The sequence below is a fragment of the Euprymna scolopes genome, chromosome 10, assembly GCF_053919585.1.
Source record: "Euprymna scolopes isolate OS-2025 chromosome 10, ASM5391958v1, whole genome shotgun sequence".
Taxonomy (NCBI): domain Eukaryota; kingdom Metazoa; phylum Mollusca; class Cephalopoda; order Sepiida; family Sepiolidae; genus Euprymna; species Euprymna scolopes.
In genome coordinates this window covers 45,697,337-45,714,961 of record NC_136491.1, presented here as the reverse complement: position 1 = coordinate 45,714,961, position 17,625 = coordinate 45,697,337, and the positions used below count along the sequence as shown (strand labels likewise).

General features: G+C 30.7%; 1 protein-coding gene and 1 pseudogene across 6 annotated transcripts in view; both read right to left on the bottom strand.

The window, feature by feature from the left end:
- LOC145285970 (thioredoxin domain-containing protein 6-like) overlaps window positions 1-17,625 on the bottom strand; it is a 140,646-nt gene that overhangs the window by 27,503 nt on the left and 95,518 nt on the right. For all 6 annotated transcript variants that reach the window (XM_080134512.1, XM_080134514.1, XM_080134513.1 and 3 more), the window contains 5 exons: window positions 16,920-16,994; window positions 15,823-15,935; window positions 12,893-13,037; window positions 10,724-10,831; window positions 7,909-8,057 (listed from right to left, as the gene is read on the bottom strand). In XM_080134512.1, the coding sequence (XP_079990638.1) occupies window positions 7,909-8,057; window positions 10,724-10,831; window positions 12,893-13,037; window positions 15,823-15,935; window positions 16,920-16,994 (590 nt within the window). The remainder of the gene's footprint in view (window positions 1-7,908; window positions 8,058-10,723; window positions 10,832-12,892; window positions 13,038-15,822; window positions 15,936-16,919; window positions 16,995-17,625) is intronic.
- On the bottom strand, window positions 5,591-5,707 carry LOC145286800 (5S ribosomal RNA; annotated as a pseudogene).

Here is a 17,625-nt window from a genome sequence, read left to right as displayed (position 1 = left end):
GTTTCCTTTTCAAATTAAATATGTTTTTAACTCATTTCAAAGTGTTTTTTAACATATTTTATTAACTGTTTGCTCATATATATATATATATATATATATATATATATATATATATATATATATATATATATATATATATATATGTATATATATATATATATATATATAGGGTGGTCACAATAAAATCAGAAAGTTGGTAAAACAGTCATTTATTTTTACAAAAGTGCAAATTCGTTTTTTTGGGGGGGTGGGGGTACCCATCTATTTTTGACGAGTGCAGCCACTTCAGAACCTTCTTATTCAAAATTTGCAAGAACATTATCAAACTGATGCTTTGTATTCATTGAAAGAAACATAGCCATACATTTTTCAGTTCTGTGTCAATTTTCAATTTTGCAAAGAATAATCACCTGTGTTTTAAAGTCTGGAAGTCAAAACGACCAAGTCAATACACTTACCTTAAGCATACTTTTAACTATCATTTTCTTCTTATGTAATTTTCTCTCACATTTTACTTTTTTGTTCTGCAGACACTTCTTCCAACCCCACTCATGGGATGCAACCAAAAGAAGCAATATCAACACACACACACACACATGTGGACACACACACACACATACCTACATGGCCTTACTTCAACACCGGTGTAAGATATGCATTTTCGATATATGAACACTTTCCCTTTTTCTCACAAACAGGACATTCCTTTTTTTTCCTTCACAAAGAATAACTATTCCAGTACTAACACCTTTCACTTTGCCATACCTCTTTTACTATTAACGCATTAACAAAGATGATTCAATAAAGTTGTTTTCAATGTTAGAATGAAACTCTGTCATCCTATTCTATAGGTTCACTATATTTAGACCTGTCACTATTAGTATTTCATGCTTTTTGTTCTTTCTAGTTGTTCAACAAAGGGCAAAGAACTCTTCCTTTACTAATCACCGGTGTGGCATTGGCCTATTATGAACATTTTAGTTGACTATAGAATTGGTTAATTTTGAATCCTATCAGAGCTATTGTGTTCAATTATGTAAGAATATTGTTGGGATGAGAAGTGTAATAAGCTGCAACTTGCTTGCAGTTATGGGTAAAACAGTGATTTCTGTTCAAGTAATCACATACAAGTAATCGTTCATAATTAGTTTTGGTATTATGAACGATTACTTGTATTTGATTCTATTTTTTTATGGCACATCAACCCCTTTTTAGTGATTTAATTAGTTTTGGTATTAAATCACTAAAAAGGGGTTGCTGTGCCATAAAAATAGAATTGGATGATTAATTAAGAATCCCTACACGCAAGCCCTTTCTGCTTTACAATTTATTCGATTAAATTAACTTCTTAAAACATTGAGTAGCAGATTATAATTATATATATATATATATATATATATATATATATATATATATATATATATATATATATATATATATATATATTAAGTAATGTGATTTACAATTTAAAAATTAAAAAAAAATTTTTTAAATTTAAAAATCAAATTTTAATTAAATAAAAATCAGTTTCATAAGAAGGAACAACAACAAAGTCAATTATCTGTACGATCGTTTCGGAAATCCGTGCTTTTTATTTGTGGTATACATGAAGTTATGTAGAACAATTATATATAGTTTTTTTGGTAAGCGCGGTCTCCTCATCAGCAAATTTAGGAGGATTTTTATTGAATTTAAAAGACACGATAAATAAACCTAGCATTAAAAGTAAGGCAGATGAATCTGAAAAAATTGAAATGAAAGGTTTGGATTTAAAATTTATAAGAAAATTAATATAGGTTAGAGATAGAAATGAGTAGAAAAAATATATATTTTTGAATTTGCATAATAAATTTGATTTAAAAATATATAGAGATAGTTACCTTTTAGTTTTTCTTTTTTTGAAATCAGGAACTGTGTTTAAAGTAGTCATTTAGATGTTTGCAATAGCTTTTTATTTTATTGAATGATGAATTTTAAAAGGGCGACGCTCGTGCAGTAAATTGTTTCCGTTAGCGTATTTTGATTTAAAGACGCTACAGTTAATATATATAGAGAGAATATTTATTTTGCAAGTTTTTAAGGGGAGATAATTGTCATGTGTTATTGACTTTATTTATTATTTGATTTACGGGTCTAAGGGAGGTAATTGGTCTAACTTAATTTATTAAAAAAAAAAAAAAAAAAATTGTAATCTATTTTTACTAATGAGTAATTTTTAATGATTTAAGGTGGTTTATATTTATTAAATTTAAACCAACGTTTATGATTACATGTCAGAAGCTCGTGTCTTGAATTTAATAGTTTGGTTGTACTTTTTATATCTTCATATTTTAAAATTTTCAGGGTTTCTTTTGTACATAGTGCACAAAATTTATCTCCTGGTTTATATGATTTGCAAGTCTCAATTATTTGCCATTTTAAGTTGAAAGAAATATTGCTATTTTTTAGTTGCCAAATATAGTTGGATAGAGTAGTTTGGTTTGATAGAGAGTTATTTTTAAAAGAATGTTTGTGCGTTGAAATTCTATGTTTTATTAGGCCAGATGTGGAACCAATATATATTACCTCTTGATTATTGTGATTATTTTCCGTTAGGTCTATTGTTGGATTATTATGTGGTGGGTTGATTAGTAATTGATCGGTAGATTGATTTAAGTTGGTGTTATTATTTAATCTGGTAGTTGAGTTATGGCTGTTAATAGGTTCTTGTAGATTTGGAGTTTTTGATACTGTGCAGCTATAGATAACATTTTTAATTTTACATGAGCCTTGTAGGGGACATTTATTTTTTCTTCTAGAGTTACAGTCCGATGTATTTTGTATAGTTGTATTTTGTAGTTTATTAATTTTCTTATTATTAGAGCTAATTATTTTCTGATGAAGGTTAGGCATAGTAGAGTAAGAGACTTTAATTGTGTTCTTATTGAAAATTTTATTATATCTATGGGGGGTTTATAAGTTCTTATCTAATATTTTAAAAAATTCTCTGGCTATGTTTGTTTCTAGGTTTTTGGAATACGGGGGGGTTGAACCATAGGATCTCCTTGTGTCTATTCTTACGTTTACGGGTTTTAGTTTGCTGTTTATTTGTATTATTATCTAATATTTGTAGTTTGGTTTTATCTTTTTTTGTCTCTTGGTTATTTTTCTTAACTCGTATACGGGAAGACATTGCCATATTATATGTTATTACGCTCTTAATAGGTTTATTTTTAATGCAGTTTATGTTTCTATCATTTTCATTTATGAATTTAATTTGTGAATTATATCCAGAGTTTTTAAGGGCTTCATTATAGTATTTTTCATTTTTGGTAAATATTGATTTAGTAGAAGACAGTCTAGAAATTCTTAGAGCGATATTGGGAACTATTGATTTTAATATTTATTTAGGGTGGTTTGATTGATTGTGGACATATAGAAGTGATTAGTAAGGTTTATGGTATCGTTCAAAGGTAGAATTTTCAAGATTTAAGGTTATGTCTAAGAAATTAACAATTTTTTTAATAGGGTCGATTTTTATACTAATTCCATAATTTGTAAATAATATTAGATAATAATACAAATAAACAGCAAACTAAAACTTTAAAGCCCCCCATAGATATAATAAAATTTTCAATAAGAACACAATTAAAGTCTCTTACTCTACTATGCCTAACCTTCATCAGAAAATAATTAGCTCTAATAATAAGAAAATTAATAAACTACAAAATACAACTATACAAAATACATCGGACTGTAACTCTAGAAGAAAAAATAAATGTCCCCTACAAGGCTCATGTAAAATTAAAAATGTTATCTATAGCTGCACAGTATCAAAAACTCCAAATCTACAAGAACCTATTAACAGCCATAACTCAACTACCAGATTAAATAATAACACCAACTTAAATCAATCTACCGATCAATTACTAATCAACCCACCACATAATAATCCAACAATAGACCTAACGGAAAATAATCACAATAATCAAGAGGTAATATATATTGGTTCCACATCTGGCCTAATAAAACATAGAATTTCAACGCACAAACATTCTTTTAAAAATAACTCTCTATCAAACCAAACTACTCTATCCAACTATATTTGGCAACTAAAAAATAGCAATATTTCTTTCAACTTAAAATGGCAAATAATTGAGACTTGCAAATCATATAAACCAGGAGATAAATTTTGTGCACTATGTACAAAAGAAACCCTGAAAATTTTAAAATATGAAGATATAAAAAGTACAACCAAACTATTAAATTCAAGACACGAGCTTCTGACATGTAATCATAAACGTTGGTTTAAATTTAATAAATATAAACCACCTTAAATCATTAAAAATTACTCATTAGTAAAAATAGATTACAATTTTTTTTTTTTTTTTTTAATAAATTAAGTTAGACCAATTACCTCCCTTAGACCCGTAAATCAAATAATAAATAAAGTCAATAACACATGACAATTATCTCCCCTTAAAAACTTGCAAAATAAATATTCTCTCTATATATATTAACTATAGCGTCTTTAAATCAAAATACGCTAACGGAAACAATTTACTGCACGAGCGTCGCCCTTTTAAAATTCATCATTCAATAAAATAAAAAGCTATAGCAAACATCTAAATGACTACTTTAAACACAGTTCCTGATTTCAAAAAAAGAAAAACTAAAAGGTAACTATCTCTATATATTTTTAAATCAAATTTATTATGTAAATTCAAAAATATATATTTTTTCTACTCATTTCTATCTCTAACCTATATTAATTTTCTTATAAATTTTAAATCCAAACCTTTCATTTCAATTTTTTCAGATTCATCTGCCTTACTTTTAATGCTAGGTTTATTTATCGTGTCTTTTAAATTCAATAAAAATCCTCCTAAATTTGCTGATGAGGAGACCGCGCTTACCAAAAAAACTATATATAATTGTTCTACATAACTTCATGTATACCACAAATAAAAAGCACGGATTTCAGAAACGATCGTACAGATAATTGACTTTGTTGTTGTTCCTTCTTATGAAACTGATTTTTATTTAATTAAAATTTGATTTTTAAATTAAAAAATTTTTTTTTTTTAATTTTTAAATTGTAAATCACATTACTTAATATTGAATTAGCTCTAGGACATTTAACTATCGAGCTTATTATATATCTAAATTACAACGAGCATTTCCTGTATTTTAATTAAACTAGTAATTTCACTGTTACATTAAAATACACTTAGCTTTTTAGACTATTATTCTAATCTCCTTTAAATTATATATATATATATATATATATATATATATATATATATTATAGGATATTCTAAACAAAATAAAATAAATAAAATATATAAGAGATTCTAATTGATTCAATAAATATTAATATATGTGTGTGTATATGTATATATATATATATATATATATATATATATATAGACAAGGCTTCCGTCAGTCTTGACAGACTATGGATACCCACTGTAAGAGTGCCTGTGCGTGAAATTTGTGTGGCAAGAGTTGCGCAATCTCCAACCACGCCTCTCCTGAGTCAACATTGTTGTATACCAGTGGCAAGTTGAGGTACAGGACGACTGGAAACAATGCCGAGATAAGCGGAGAGCACATACAGCGCCTAGAATTCCCAAATGGTCACCCATCTGGTATTAGCCAGGCTCAACGTTGCTTAACTTCAGTGATCTGACGAGAACCGGTGTGTCAACGTGATTATGCCGTATATATATATATAATAAAAAATAAGATCAGCATATTTTATCAACGCACACAGCTTAATACAAAAACTTATTAGGTTTAACATTATTAACATTAAAGCTGTCTCTATTACGCATTCACAGCATCACTTACTTCTGGTAAGAATTTAAATAATAACTGATACCTCATTCTGTAAAAAAAAGAATCAACAAATAATTAAAAAATATTTAAAAAAAAAAAATAAAGATTAAATTAAACAGATGAATAAATAAATAATAAAAATGTCTGTAGTAATATAAATATAGAAACCCATGCATAAACCTTTTTCTGCTTTACAACTGCCCCGTTCCCACATCCATTTCTGCATTTCGATGTTTCAATGTTTTTCTTTTTTTAAGGACATTTTTGTGGGCCCTTTTCTTTTGAAAAAGAGATGATATTCTCGAAATATTAAGACCTTCACCATCCCGATTACATCAAACAGTAAGTTCATATTTACTGATTTGGATTGTGATTATCTTGAAAAATAAATGAATATACAAAGTTAAAATATTACGAAACAAATAAGACTTTCTTTCGTTTGTCCATTTTTATTCATACATCACACAGATACAACAACCGATTCCCTGCATTGCTATAGCCTTCTTATACTCTTCCATATCTAGAATTGGATAAATAATTTCTATAAAGAAACATTTATTCTTGTTTCTTATCTTTAGATCTCTACTATTATATAAAAGGAATTTTGTCTGTGTGTGTGTGCGCGCGCGTATGTGTGTTTGAGTTCGTTCCCAATGGAGTTCGACACAGCTGGACCGATTTTTATGAAATTTCACACAAATTTATGTATATGGCAGTGTTCTTAGATAGGTTTTGTATCAGAATATCTTTTATAAGTATCGATAATCATAAAATTCAATGAAAGAAGGAACAGGCGATTTTGATGAAAGTTAACACCATATACAGCCTAATACCACAAATGCATTTGAGAAGTTTTATTATCAGAAAGGTTCGGCATATAAAATAACAGTAGGTTCTTTGATATGACAGGGGTGCATTCAAAATGAATGTTTCTGTCCAAAGCACAATTGAACCATGATACTTGACATTTTCATTTTAAACTTTAATGCAAGTCATTATATATAAAAAAATAATTTTATAAAATCAACAGTAGGTTCTCTACAGTGTAATGTAGAATATGATGTATTATGGACTAAGTCACTGTGGGGAGGCATGTGAAGCTTCCTCCCGGAATACTGCGATGGGTTCCCAACTAGAGCAGGCAATCAATCGATTTGATTAAAAAATGCATGATTTCATCGATTTTGATGACAATGAAATATAGGATTGTGAAACATTTGTTAATCATCATTCAATCTCGGGCAACGCCAGATCATCCTGCAAGTTAACTGCAAGTGTGTAAAAATAGGGTTAAATTGAAAATTTCTATGCAAGTTTAAAAACATATAGGAGAATAGAAAATTTCATTAGAAGAAAGAGTAAAACATGTAATATGTGTACAGGAAGTTGAATCATGTGTGGAAGTTATATTTAATATGTCACGGGGTAGAGAAGGGGATCTTTCTCTTTTCACTGAGTCACTAGAAAGAGCAGTTGAGTTTTTGGCTATTTGCTTCCTCATACAATTGGGAAAAACTGTATTTGTTATGGAAATCGCTCCAGACAAGGCATGAAGCCACTTGATGTAAGGAGTTATTATAAAAATACTGTTATCAGTCAATATATAATTAAGTGAGGAAAACTCTTTTTAGATCTGTTGCCCTTTCTGGCGCCAATCCAGTGGGTGATGAGGATCAGTCCTTTTACAAGCAATGATAAGAGGACAAAATAAAGGAAGCAAGAGTTACATGGCTGTTGAAAGTCCACTGTCTACTCTCCTTACATTTATCTTTATTAATGATGTTTATGAAAGCTGTTATTGAGAAAAAGAAGATGTCTATGACGACAGAGAGAAGATTATGGAAAATTCAATGGCCACATCACCACTGCAATTACAGAAATTTGATCAACCAATTCCATCGACAAAGTATGTGAAATATGGGGTCTGATAAGTACTTTAACTATGTTAGAATCCTTCTTTTTTGTTTCTGTTGTTGTTGTTGTTGTTGTTGGTGGTGGTGGTGGTGGTTGGTTGGTTGGTTGGTTGTTTGTTTGTTTGTTTGTTTGTTCGTTTTTTTTGTCTGTTTGTTTGTTTGATTTTTTACTAACCTTTTGTCCCGAATGCATCAGGCTTAATGGCTGCCACTGTTTGTTCCACTGGAAAGAAACGGTGGATTTCATTTTCAGCCTCTTCTGACGATTTTGCTCCATGTAACATGTTGACTTGCACACCAGGAACAGCAAACTGCGCCCGCAGACTGAAATTTACAATGTACAAAATAGCTGCATATTTACAATGTAAAAATAGTTGCATAGTTACAATGTAAAAATAGCTGCATAGTTACAATGTACAAAATAGTTGCATAGTTACAATGTAAAAATAGTTGCATAGTTACAATGTACAAAATAGTTGCATAGTTACAATGTACAAAATAGTTGCATAGTTACAATGTAAAAATAGATGCATAGTTACAATGTACAAAATATTTGCATAGTTACAATGTAAAAATAGTTGCATAGTTACAATGTACAAAATAGTTGCATAGTTACAATGTACAAAATAGTTGCATAGTTACAATGTACAAAATAGTTGCATAGTTACAATGTAAAAATAGTTGCATAGTTACAATGTATAAAATAGTTGCATAGTTACAATGTACAAAATAGTTGCATAGTTACAATGTACAAAATAGTTGCATAGTTACGATGTAAAAATAGGTGCATAGTTACAATGTAAAAATAGTTGAATAGTTACAATGTACAAAATAGTTGCATAGTTACAATATACAAAATAGTTGCATAGTTACAATGTACAAAATAGTTGCATAGTTACAATGTAAAAATAGATGCATAGTTACAATGTAAAAATATTTGCATAGTTACAATGTAAAAATAGTTGCATAGTTACAATGTACAAAATAGTTGCATAGTTACAATGTACAAAATAGTTGCATAGTTACAATGTACAAAATAGTTGCATAGTTACAATGTAAAAATAGTTGCATAGTTACAATGTAAAAATAGATGCATAGTTACAATGTAAAAATAGTTGCATAGTTACAATGTACAAAATAGTTGCACGTTTTTTAATTACTGAAAACCTAAAAGCACAGGATCTTTATCCCTGTAAGGGTAACAAAGTTTAACTTTGAACATGTCTATTTTATGAATTAGATCATTTGCATGAAAATGAAGCCTTTTCATAAGTGTAGAGATGTGATACTATGAACGTCCCCCTCTTCCAAAAGCCAGGACAATGGGGGTGTTAGAAAGTGGTTCATAAAAAAGAGTAAAGCTATGACGCAGGATAATGGTATGAAATGATTTATCAAGGCATACAAAAGCAGTAAGATGAATAGTCAGTTTGGAATGGTTTATAAGGCAAGCCTGAAAGCAATCAGTTTCTATTAATCAAAAGTGGCAGTGACTAAGGCAAAAGACTGGACATAGGATTTCCAGTCCTGAGTTAATATACTTAGAATTTTTGAGTTAGTTTATGATAGCTTTTTAGTTTGTGACAGTTTGAAGCAGTTTATGGCTTAAAGCAGAGTGGGTAGAGCTTTAGAAGATGTGGAGATGAGCTGATCAATCGACTGACGAAAATACCTCATCAGACGGCTATCAACAGACAACGTTTGGGGTTCTTGATTCTATGCTGACAGTTTCACACACACTTAGAGTACAATTGATTTATACACAGTGTATCATAATTGTGTTTTCTCTTGTTAGTTTCCATTGCTTTGTTTGTGTATACTTGTAAGCCAGTACTCGCACCCTCAGCAATCGCCAAGACGACATAAACATGAACAGAACAGACAATGAAAGAGAAGAAAACCACAGCACAGAAACGAGGAAGTCGGTGGTAGTCGATGGATTTACAAGTAATTCGTAATTATATTTTTAGTGTGACCTGCACTGAGAATTGAACCGTCAACCTCCCGAAGAGTGTAACTTTATGATTGAATTTTACCAAGTATTTTATCTATGACACTACGGGTCCTTGCAGACACTCAAAATATAATTGCAAATTACTTTGGACTTCTAATCATTCATGTCTGATGGAATGAAAGCATGTTACCCATGTGGATTAAATAAAGGGTTCCATTCAAAGTTCTGTGCAGATTCCCCGAGTTCGACGGAAAGATTCCCTGAGTTCGACAAGATACATGAGAAGAAAGTCAGAGATTACATTGAGCAAAACGCTGTGAAAATAATATTCAAGATGAGAACAGTAGTTCAAAGAATGCAAATAATATTAATAATCAATCCTCATCTAAAAAAACTCAGAAATGTAAAGGACCTATTTGCTTTTTACATTCCTTTTATTACTACAACTGCCAGAGAAGAAAACAAAGTTGAGAGATGAAATATCGACAGTAATTTGCGATATGTGTAATATCTTCAATAACAAAATAATATGCAGAGTGTTTATACATGGGTCTTTTTATTCTCTTTAAAATCTCATTATCGTCTAGTGGTTGTTATAGAAATAAGCTTTATTTCATGAAGAAAGGGGACACAAGGAAACTTCATTGAGAGTTTTCATAAATGGTTTTGTTAGGAGAGAATTGATTCAGAAGAGAGAGAGACGAATGTTTTGTTAGCTAATTATTTACTTCTTAACTTCGTGACTTAATCGAAATGAGTGAAGCACTCGAACAGAGAGACTAAGATAACATTCCGCTTGGGTTAATTCTACATTATCGGCACATTCACACGGTTTCCACAGTGAGAGTGATTTGAAAAAGAACTTTCTACAGATTTGGGTTATCATAATGTACTCAGTGTGACCTTTGTCAGAAATTCACACTAGCTGATTTAATCACTACTTGCGTAGGATACATAATGTGTAACATGTGTAGACAGAGCAGGATGAACGAAAACGAAGAAGACCGCACATTATGTTACATTAGATTATATTTACCTCGATGGATCATTTTCTCGGGCTTCATCAATGTTTGATGGGCCAAGCATATTTCTCCATTTATCAATGGCATCTTCACGTGCTAAACCCAACGCCAATAATGGTCCACTGCAATGAAAAAATAATTTCTTTTTTAATTTTTGGAAGAACAACACATTGTGAGTTGAAGCTAATTTGATATCAATCAAGGGATATATATTTTAAACCACAAATATGAACATTTAGATGATACATAAATAAATTTTACAGTGAATTCGTTAATAAAAATCACAATTCTTTTTACAATCCAACCATATTTAATATAAACTTCAATGTGTACTTGACTTGTCCACCAAGTTCTGATCATAAATATCCAACAGTCTTTATTTTATCACCACTAGATGATAAGCACACATACCTACAATGTGCAGAATTGTCTTGTTATCCCTTGGCATTTCCCTGATTTGGGCTGTGATGGATTTCTTAAGTTCAGGAATACCACAAATATTTTGTAATAAATTATATCATTATTAATTTTAACTATAGGGTGACTTCTACCTCAAGAAAGAAAAAAAATAATGCTCCAATGAAATCGTTATTAAAATTCACAAAAGAATGACTTGTCCACCAAATTTTAATACGAATACCAAAACTCCAAGTCTTTGTTTTATCAATATTCAATGATAAGCACACCTGGATATGACATGTAAGATTGTCAATAAATCTGACACATTCTTATGTTGGCACTAGTCTGATTTTGGCTTGATATGCCCTCTTCAGTTCAGAAATTATTTATGGATTGTTTTGATAAATATTATCGTTGAGTTTACATCACAGACAAAAATGGTTGGGGTTAAGATTTGGTAATGTGAAGTACATTCAGTATCACAACTCTGACTGGTGAGATGGTCACCTAAGTGTCCCCCACATATCATTGAATAATGATAAAGCAAAGATTGTTGGAAATTTGTGACTGAAACTTGGTGGACAAGTGAAGAATGATACAAAATTTATTTGCATCAAATATCGTTGGATTGCAAAAAGTATTGTAAATTTTATTAATGATTTCATTGGTGGCATGTTGTGTGTGTGTGTGTGTGTGTGTGTGTGTGTGTGTGTGTGTGTGTGTGTGTGTGTCTGTGTGTGCGTTGGGATGGGGTCATATTGTATAAAATGTTTTGCAGAAATAATTGAGTTTTCTTTGGGATGCAAAGGACAACCAATAACTATTATGAATTGTTGGCGCTTGCCAAAGACAGGAGGTTGCCATTTTATTGAGTCAGTCATGTCTGTATTTATCTGACTGAACTGGTTTGAAATGAAGACGAAAATAGGTTTACTAAGTTCCAAATAAAATACCGACATCTTCATTTAAACAAAATCCACTTTATTTAACGTTTCTTTAAAACAGGAACCAAAGCAGGTATATAAGGCAAGTTTGCTCGATGTGCAAGCTTTTCGGTTATGTTAAATAAAACTGTTTCTTTTTCACTTCTGTTAGCTGTTTAACAAAACTCTTGCCAGTGTATACCGAGGAAAAGTGCCTTCTGGTTAATACTTCCATAAATCCCAGTTTAATGGCATATTCTCATAGCTCTGTTTTGTCTACTGTTTACTCTGCTGTCTACAAAAAAATAGTTTTTACAATACATAAAAAACGTTTGAAAGTAAAGATTGTTTCATGTAAACTTTTAAAATATACTTTTTATTTTATTCCAAAAAAAAGTTCAATGTAAAAACTAAAATATATTACATTGATTATAACATATTTTATTAAAAATAAGACCGTGCTGAAAAAGAAGCATTTTAAAGTAAAAACTATTTTTATGCAAAGTTTTAAAATTAAACTGGAATGTACTAAGCATTAATCGGAAGGGATTATTTCCTTGTTATATACCAACAATATTTGGCAAGGTTTTCACTCACCAGAAAGTGGAAGTCAAAACGAAACAGCTTTATATAACATAACTGTATCTTCTTGCTAATGAGGTGGGCTTAAATAAAAATGGATAAAAGTTGTGTGCATGAGCAGAAATGTTCAAATTGCCCAGTTTATTTCTTTGCAAGTTTTAACACGCCGGTTTCAACCAACTAAATTACAACAATAGATCAAAAAAGATATAGTACTTTGTCATGTAACTGTTACATGATAAAGAAACACTAAAATCTTATTTTGATATTTTATCTCACCTGGACATTTGTTTCGTGAGTTCTTCAAAATATTCCTCTTCTTTATGTTCTTTGTAGAAGTTTTCAGCATCTTTTTTGGTCAGTTGGACTTCTTTTTGCAAAGCAATTTTGAAACCAGCTTCTTTAATTTTTTCAATGATTTCATCTACAGAAACCAAAATTAAAAAAAAAAAAAAAACAGTTGATGCGAAATTCGTCTCCTTTTGAAAATGTGGCTTAACTAAATTGGAGATCGACTGGAAAAAAGAAGAAGCATAATTGATAAAAAAAAAAGAAAAAAAAAGAAAGCAGACAATGTCTACATTGAAGAAGTGGAATAGTAAACGTTTTTATTTAAATGTACCCTCGGTCCTTTTAATGGTGTCTGCTATACTTTATGCAGTATAGATTGTTATTGTTTCATTCTTTGAGTTTGGGTTCTGTAATGTTTCTGTTTAACAGAACCTTAATTACTCCCTCTTTTTTTTTTTTTTTTTTTAAATCTTACAACACAACCTACGACAAACGAATCATTATCTCCATCCATTTTCATTTTCCATCTTTGTGTGTGTACATGTACTATGTGTACTCACCTGGCCATGATCTCCTACATGTTGTATTCAGCCAAAGCCATTTATCGATCCATCTACAACAAAGAATTCAAATCCCAAGCAAAACAATGCAAGTCCAATTTATAAACAAAAAATGCTGTTTATTATTTTGGATAAATAGCACTCACTCCACCAAAGTTGAATGGCAAACTTACAGATCTTTGCTCGACCAGACTGACAGAGTTGCTCGACCAGAATTACAGAGTTCCTTGGCGGAGTTTGGTATCTCTTCCCAAAATCAACTGCCTGCTCTTCAATATTCAATTCCCTCTTGCTTGTCCTCCTCTTGGGTCTCTTCATGCCTGCCTGACTCTAACCTTTTGTTGGAAATCATTGTTCAGTCGCCTAAAGGAGACGTTCACTAAAGATAATATCCAATTGGTCTCTGGGCATTGTTTCTTTCACACAGCCGACCTCAGCAGGACTTTCCCATTACATAAGGCACTTACTTTTTTAAACAAAGAGAATATCTCTTGGGTGGTCTGATTCTGGCCAGAGATATTTTCACTTCCCTCAGCCATGCATCTAATAACTGCACTGCCGTTTTTCATTCACATGCACTAACAAAACATACTGCACTGCATATGTTTACATCTGAGGTTAGACATTTTGTTAATGACTTCTCCAATATGTTGCCATTCTGCTAATTCTGCATGCTAAACAGGTCATCATCAGCCGATCCCCTACATGTCTTAAATGATCTACCACATAACCTTAAGCCATCAACATTATTGTGGAACACATTTTGAAGTGCTTTGGATGATTAACTTTGACCGATGTCGACATATTATATGAGACATTATTGTGCAATCAGCAATTTTCTCCATCCAATGCACTGACGCCAGAATTATGTTGGTCTTTTTTGTCATCATCGACCATGTCTTGCCATAAAAGAGTTCAGATCAGATATTGTATACAATTACTTGAATAAAAGTTACTATTTTATCCTAGAATAACTTTCTCAACAGTACTAGTGTGTACATGACGAAACTAGCTTTAGCAGGATTTGAACTCAGAATAGCCAAGCTATATCACCAGTACCCATAAAGTCATCCACATCCTCTTTTCTATGCTTAGAGATTTATATTGTATTTGATTCTTGCTAAACTTGACTTGTAGTGTGGATCCTGTCTTGGATAGGATAAAGACATCAGTTGTACCAAGACGCTAACCATAACCAAGACCCATGCTGACAATTAATAATGTTTACAACTGGTGAATGTGAAACGTGGAGAAAAACGCATATTGTGAATAATGGGTCATCATTTCGCAAGTTCTGAATTCATGAAAACAATGTTGTGAATAAAAGATAGAAAAACATGATTAATAAACCAAACATAATTATATTTATAAAAATTTACAGTGGAATGAAAGATATTTTGAACAAGTAAATTGTTTGTAATATGTGGATTATTCGCACTACTGTTCTCATCTTATGTGTTATTTTCACAATATTTTGACTGATGTAATCTATGAATTTCTTCAAGTGTATTTTGTCGCACTTGTGAATATTTCTGTCAAACTCGGAAATCTGCACGAAATTTTGAACAGAATTCTTTATTTAACCCATAGGGGTAGCATGCTCTCATTCAGTGGATTAAATAAAGGGGTTCTGGTGAAAATTTTGTGCAAATTCCAAAATATACCTGAAGAAGAAGAAAGTTACATAACACTCAAGATGGGAACAGTAATCCAAATAATGCAAATATTAAAAATTACCAATCTTTATCTCAAAAATATCAGAAACAGTAAGTTATTTGTTAGAAAAGTTAATAGTTATTGTGTTTGTGGAATGTTCACAGTGTGAAAAAAAAACATGACTATTAGCATTATGTATGTCTACATTTTTGTGTTTCTGTAAGTATGAATATGTGTATGTGTGCATTCAGAAGACATTGTCTGTATGCATTCTTTGTTACTATATATTTACGTGTGCATGAATATGTGTGTGAGTTCAGGAGACAGTGTGTATATGTGACCTACCTTTGCCAATGTGTGAATATGTTTATACTAGTTTAGGAGGCATTATGTGCATATAGCATTTGCCATAGTTTAAATATCACCACTAACAGTAATATTATTTAATGCATAGCTGTAGAGACAAAGAGAGAGACAGAGATATATGAAGCAGAAAGAGTCTAATTTTTTATTTCTATTTTTTTTTTTTGTATATTTGACTGTGAACTCACTTTTTCCTGATTCAAACGATCTAACCCGAGCTTAATGGGTGATTAATTTTCTTTTGTCTAATTTTTTTTCTAAAAGAAGGAAGAAAAACTTTGTACTCATCGCCTACAAAAGGTGGAACTCTTGATATTTTATGCCGAAGGATTTGCCAACCTTTATGCAGCAGATAAGCATCAGGTCGGATCAATGCAAATGTCCTTTCTAATCGTTTCTCTTGTTTCTGGTAGGTCGGAAGGTTGAGATTTGGGAAGAAAAAGGCCAGTTCTCTGCCAAAAGAAAGATTTTTATTTAAAAAAAAAAAAGTAATTTTTCGTTTGTAAAACAAACACAAAATCACTAAAACTTATTCTCTTGTATTTTCATTGAGATCTCCTGAATCCTAACCAAGTCTAATAATACCAAAAACAGTGACAATGGCATATATATATATATATATATATATGAGCAAACAGTTAATAAAATATGTTAAAAAACACTTTGAAATGAGTTAAAAAATATATTTAATCTGAAAAGGAAACACTAGATAAATGGATAGTCCTTAATCCGCGGAGTTTCAAAGAAATACTCTCCTTCTCATCAGAGGGTAGGATTTAGCAAAATGTGGGATCGGATTTTGCATGCAGAAGTATTTGATGAAACAACAAGTAAGTCAAAGATCTTACTTGAAAATAAAATAAGTTAAGCAGAGGGAATATGGTAAAGAAAAAGGTGATTACACATTTATGGATAGTCTGGTGGAAGATAAAAAATCCAGTGACGGTAAAATCCAAATGTAAAACTTCAAGAAAGTTAAAAGTTTTATATATATATATTAGTGATGGGAAGATTCCAATATTTTTTTCTGATTTCAATACAATTTACCAGTTCTGATACAATTACTGATTCTGACTTCGATCTTTTAACATCTATAAATATTTAGTTATAGAGTTGCTGTTTTTTATTTTTTTATTCTCAGATTAGTATAATAGGCGGATAATACAAAAAACTATTTCACTGCCAATTTTGATTAATCTGAAGAAGGGCCACTTTCTAAATCAAGATCCCTGGGCCTTGGAATAGACTTCCAAGTGAGATAGTGAATACACCAACAAATTCAAGGTGAATTTCCACAGGTGCTGAGCTACTGTATTCTCTTCTGTGTTAATTTCTACCACCCTTTCTCTACGTGGCAATTAAAGCCCGATTGTTTTATTTTTAACAAATAAATTAAATTCAAGTGAAAAAAAAGACAGCAAAAAGAGAGAACTTACCGAATGGCTGAATCTGGGCAATCACTTCCATGCAACGCATTCATGTAACCTTTAGATCCAAATTTTGCTCGCCAACTATAATAAAAACAAAAAAAACAAATGAGAAGTTACTGTTAAATATTCGTGAATATATTTACTTATATAAATATTCACTAAAATATGTTTGCTCATATAAATTCGGCATTGTGGTGTAAACTGGATTTGTTCCAGACAAAGACAATGAAATGGTCATAGGGTTGATTCTGCCTGGAAATAAGCTGAAGATCGTGAGAAAAGAAGTTAAGAATAAATAGTAGGATGTGACGTCAGACTTACTATAGAGACAATAGCACTTGCTAATCTATAAGAGTCTTGATGGAAGTTTTAATAAGACAAGTTACATCAGCTGAAACATTGTGAAGATAATAACCAAGATGCAAATAGTAGTTTAAATAATTCAAATTATCAATCCTCATCTAAAAAATTTGATACATTATTTCTCTTTTCTGAACAAAAATATATATGTATTATAACCAAATTTATGCAAATTTTGTGAAAAATATATAAAAACAGCAGTTTAATTTTTTTTTATCTATTTATAAAAATTATACATTTTAGTAATAAAAGAACCTATTATCTTGTATTTTTATCCAGCACTCTTAAACCCTATCCTATCATATATATATATATCCCTCCTCGCAGTGTCACCATGCGGTGTAAGAAAAAA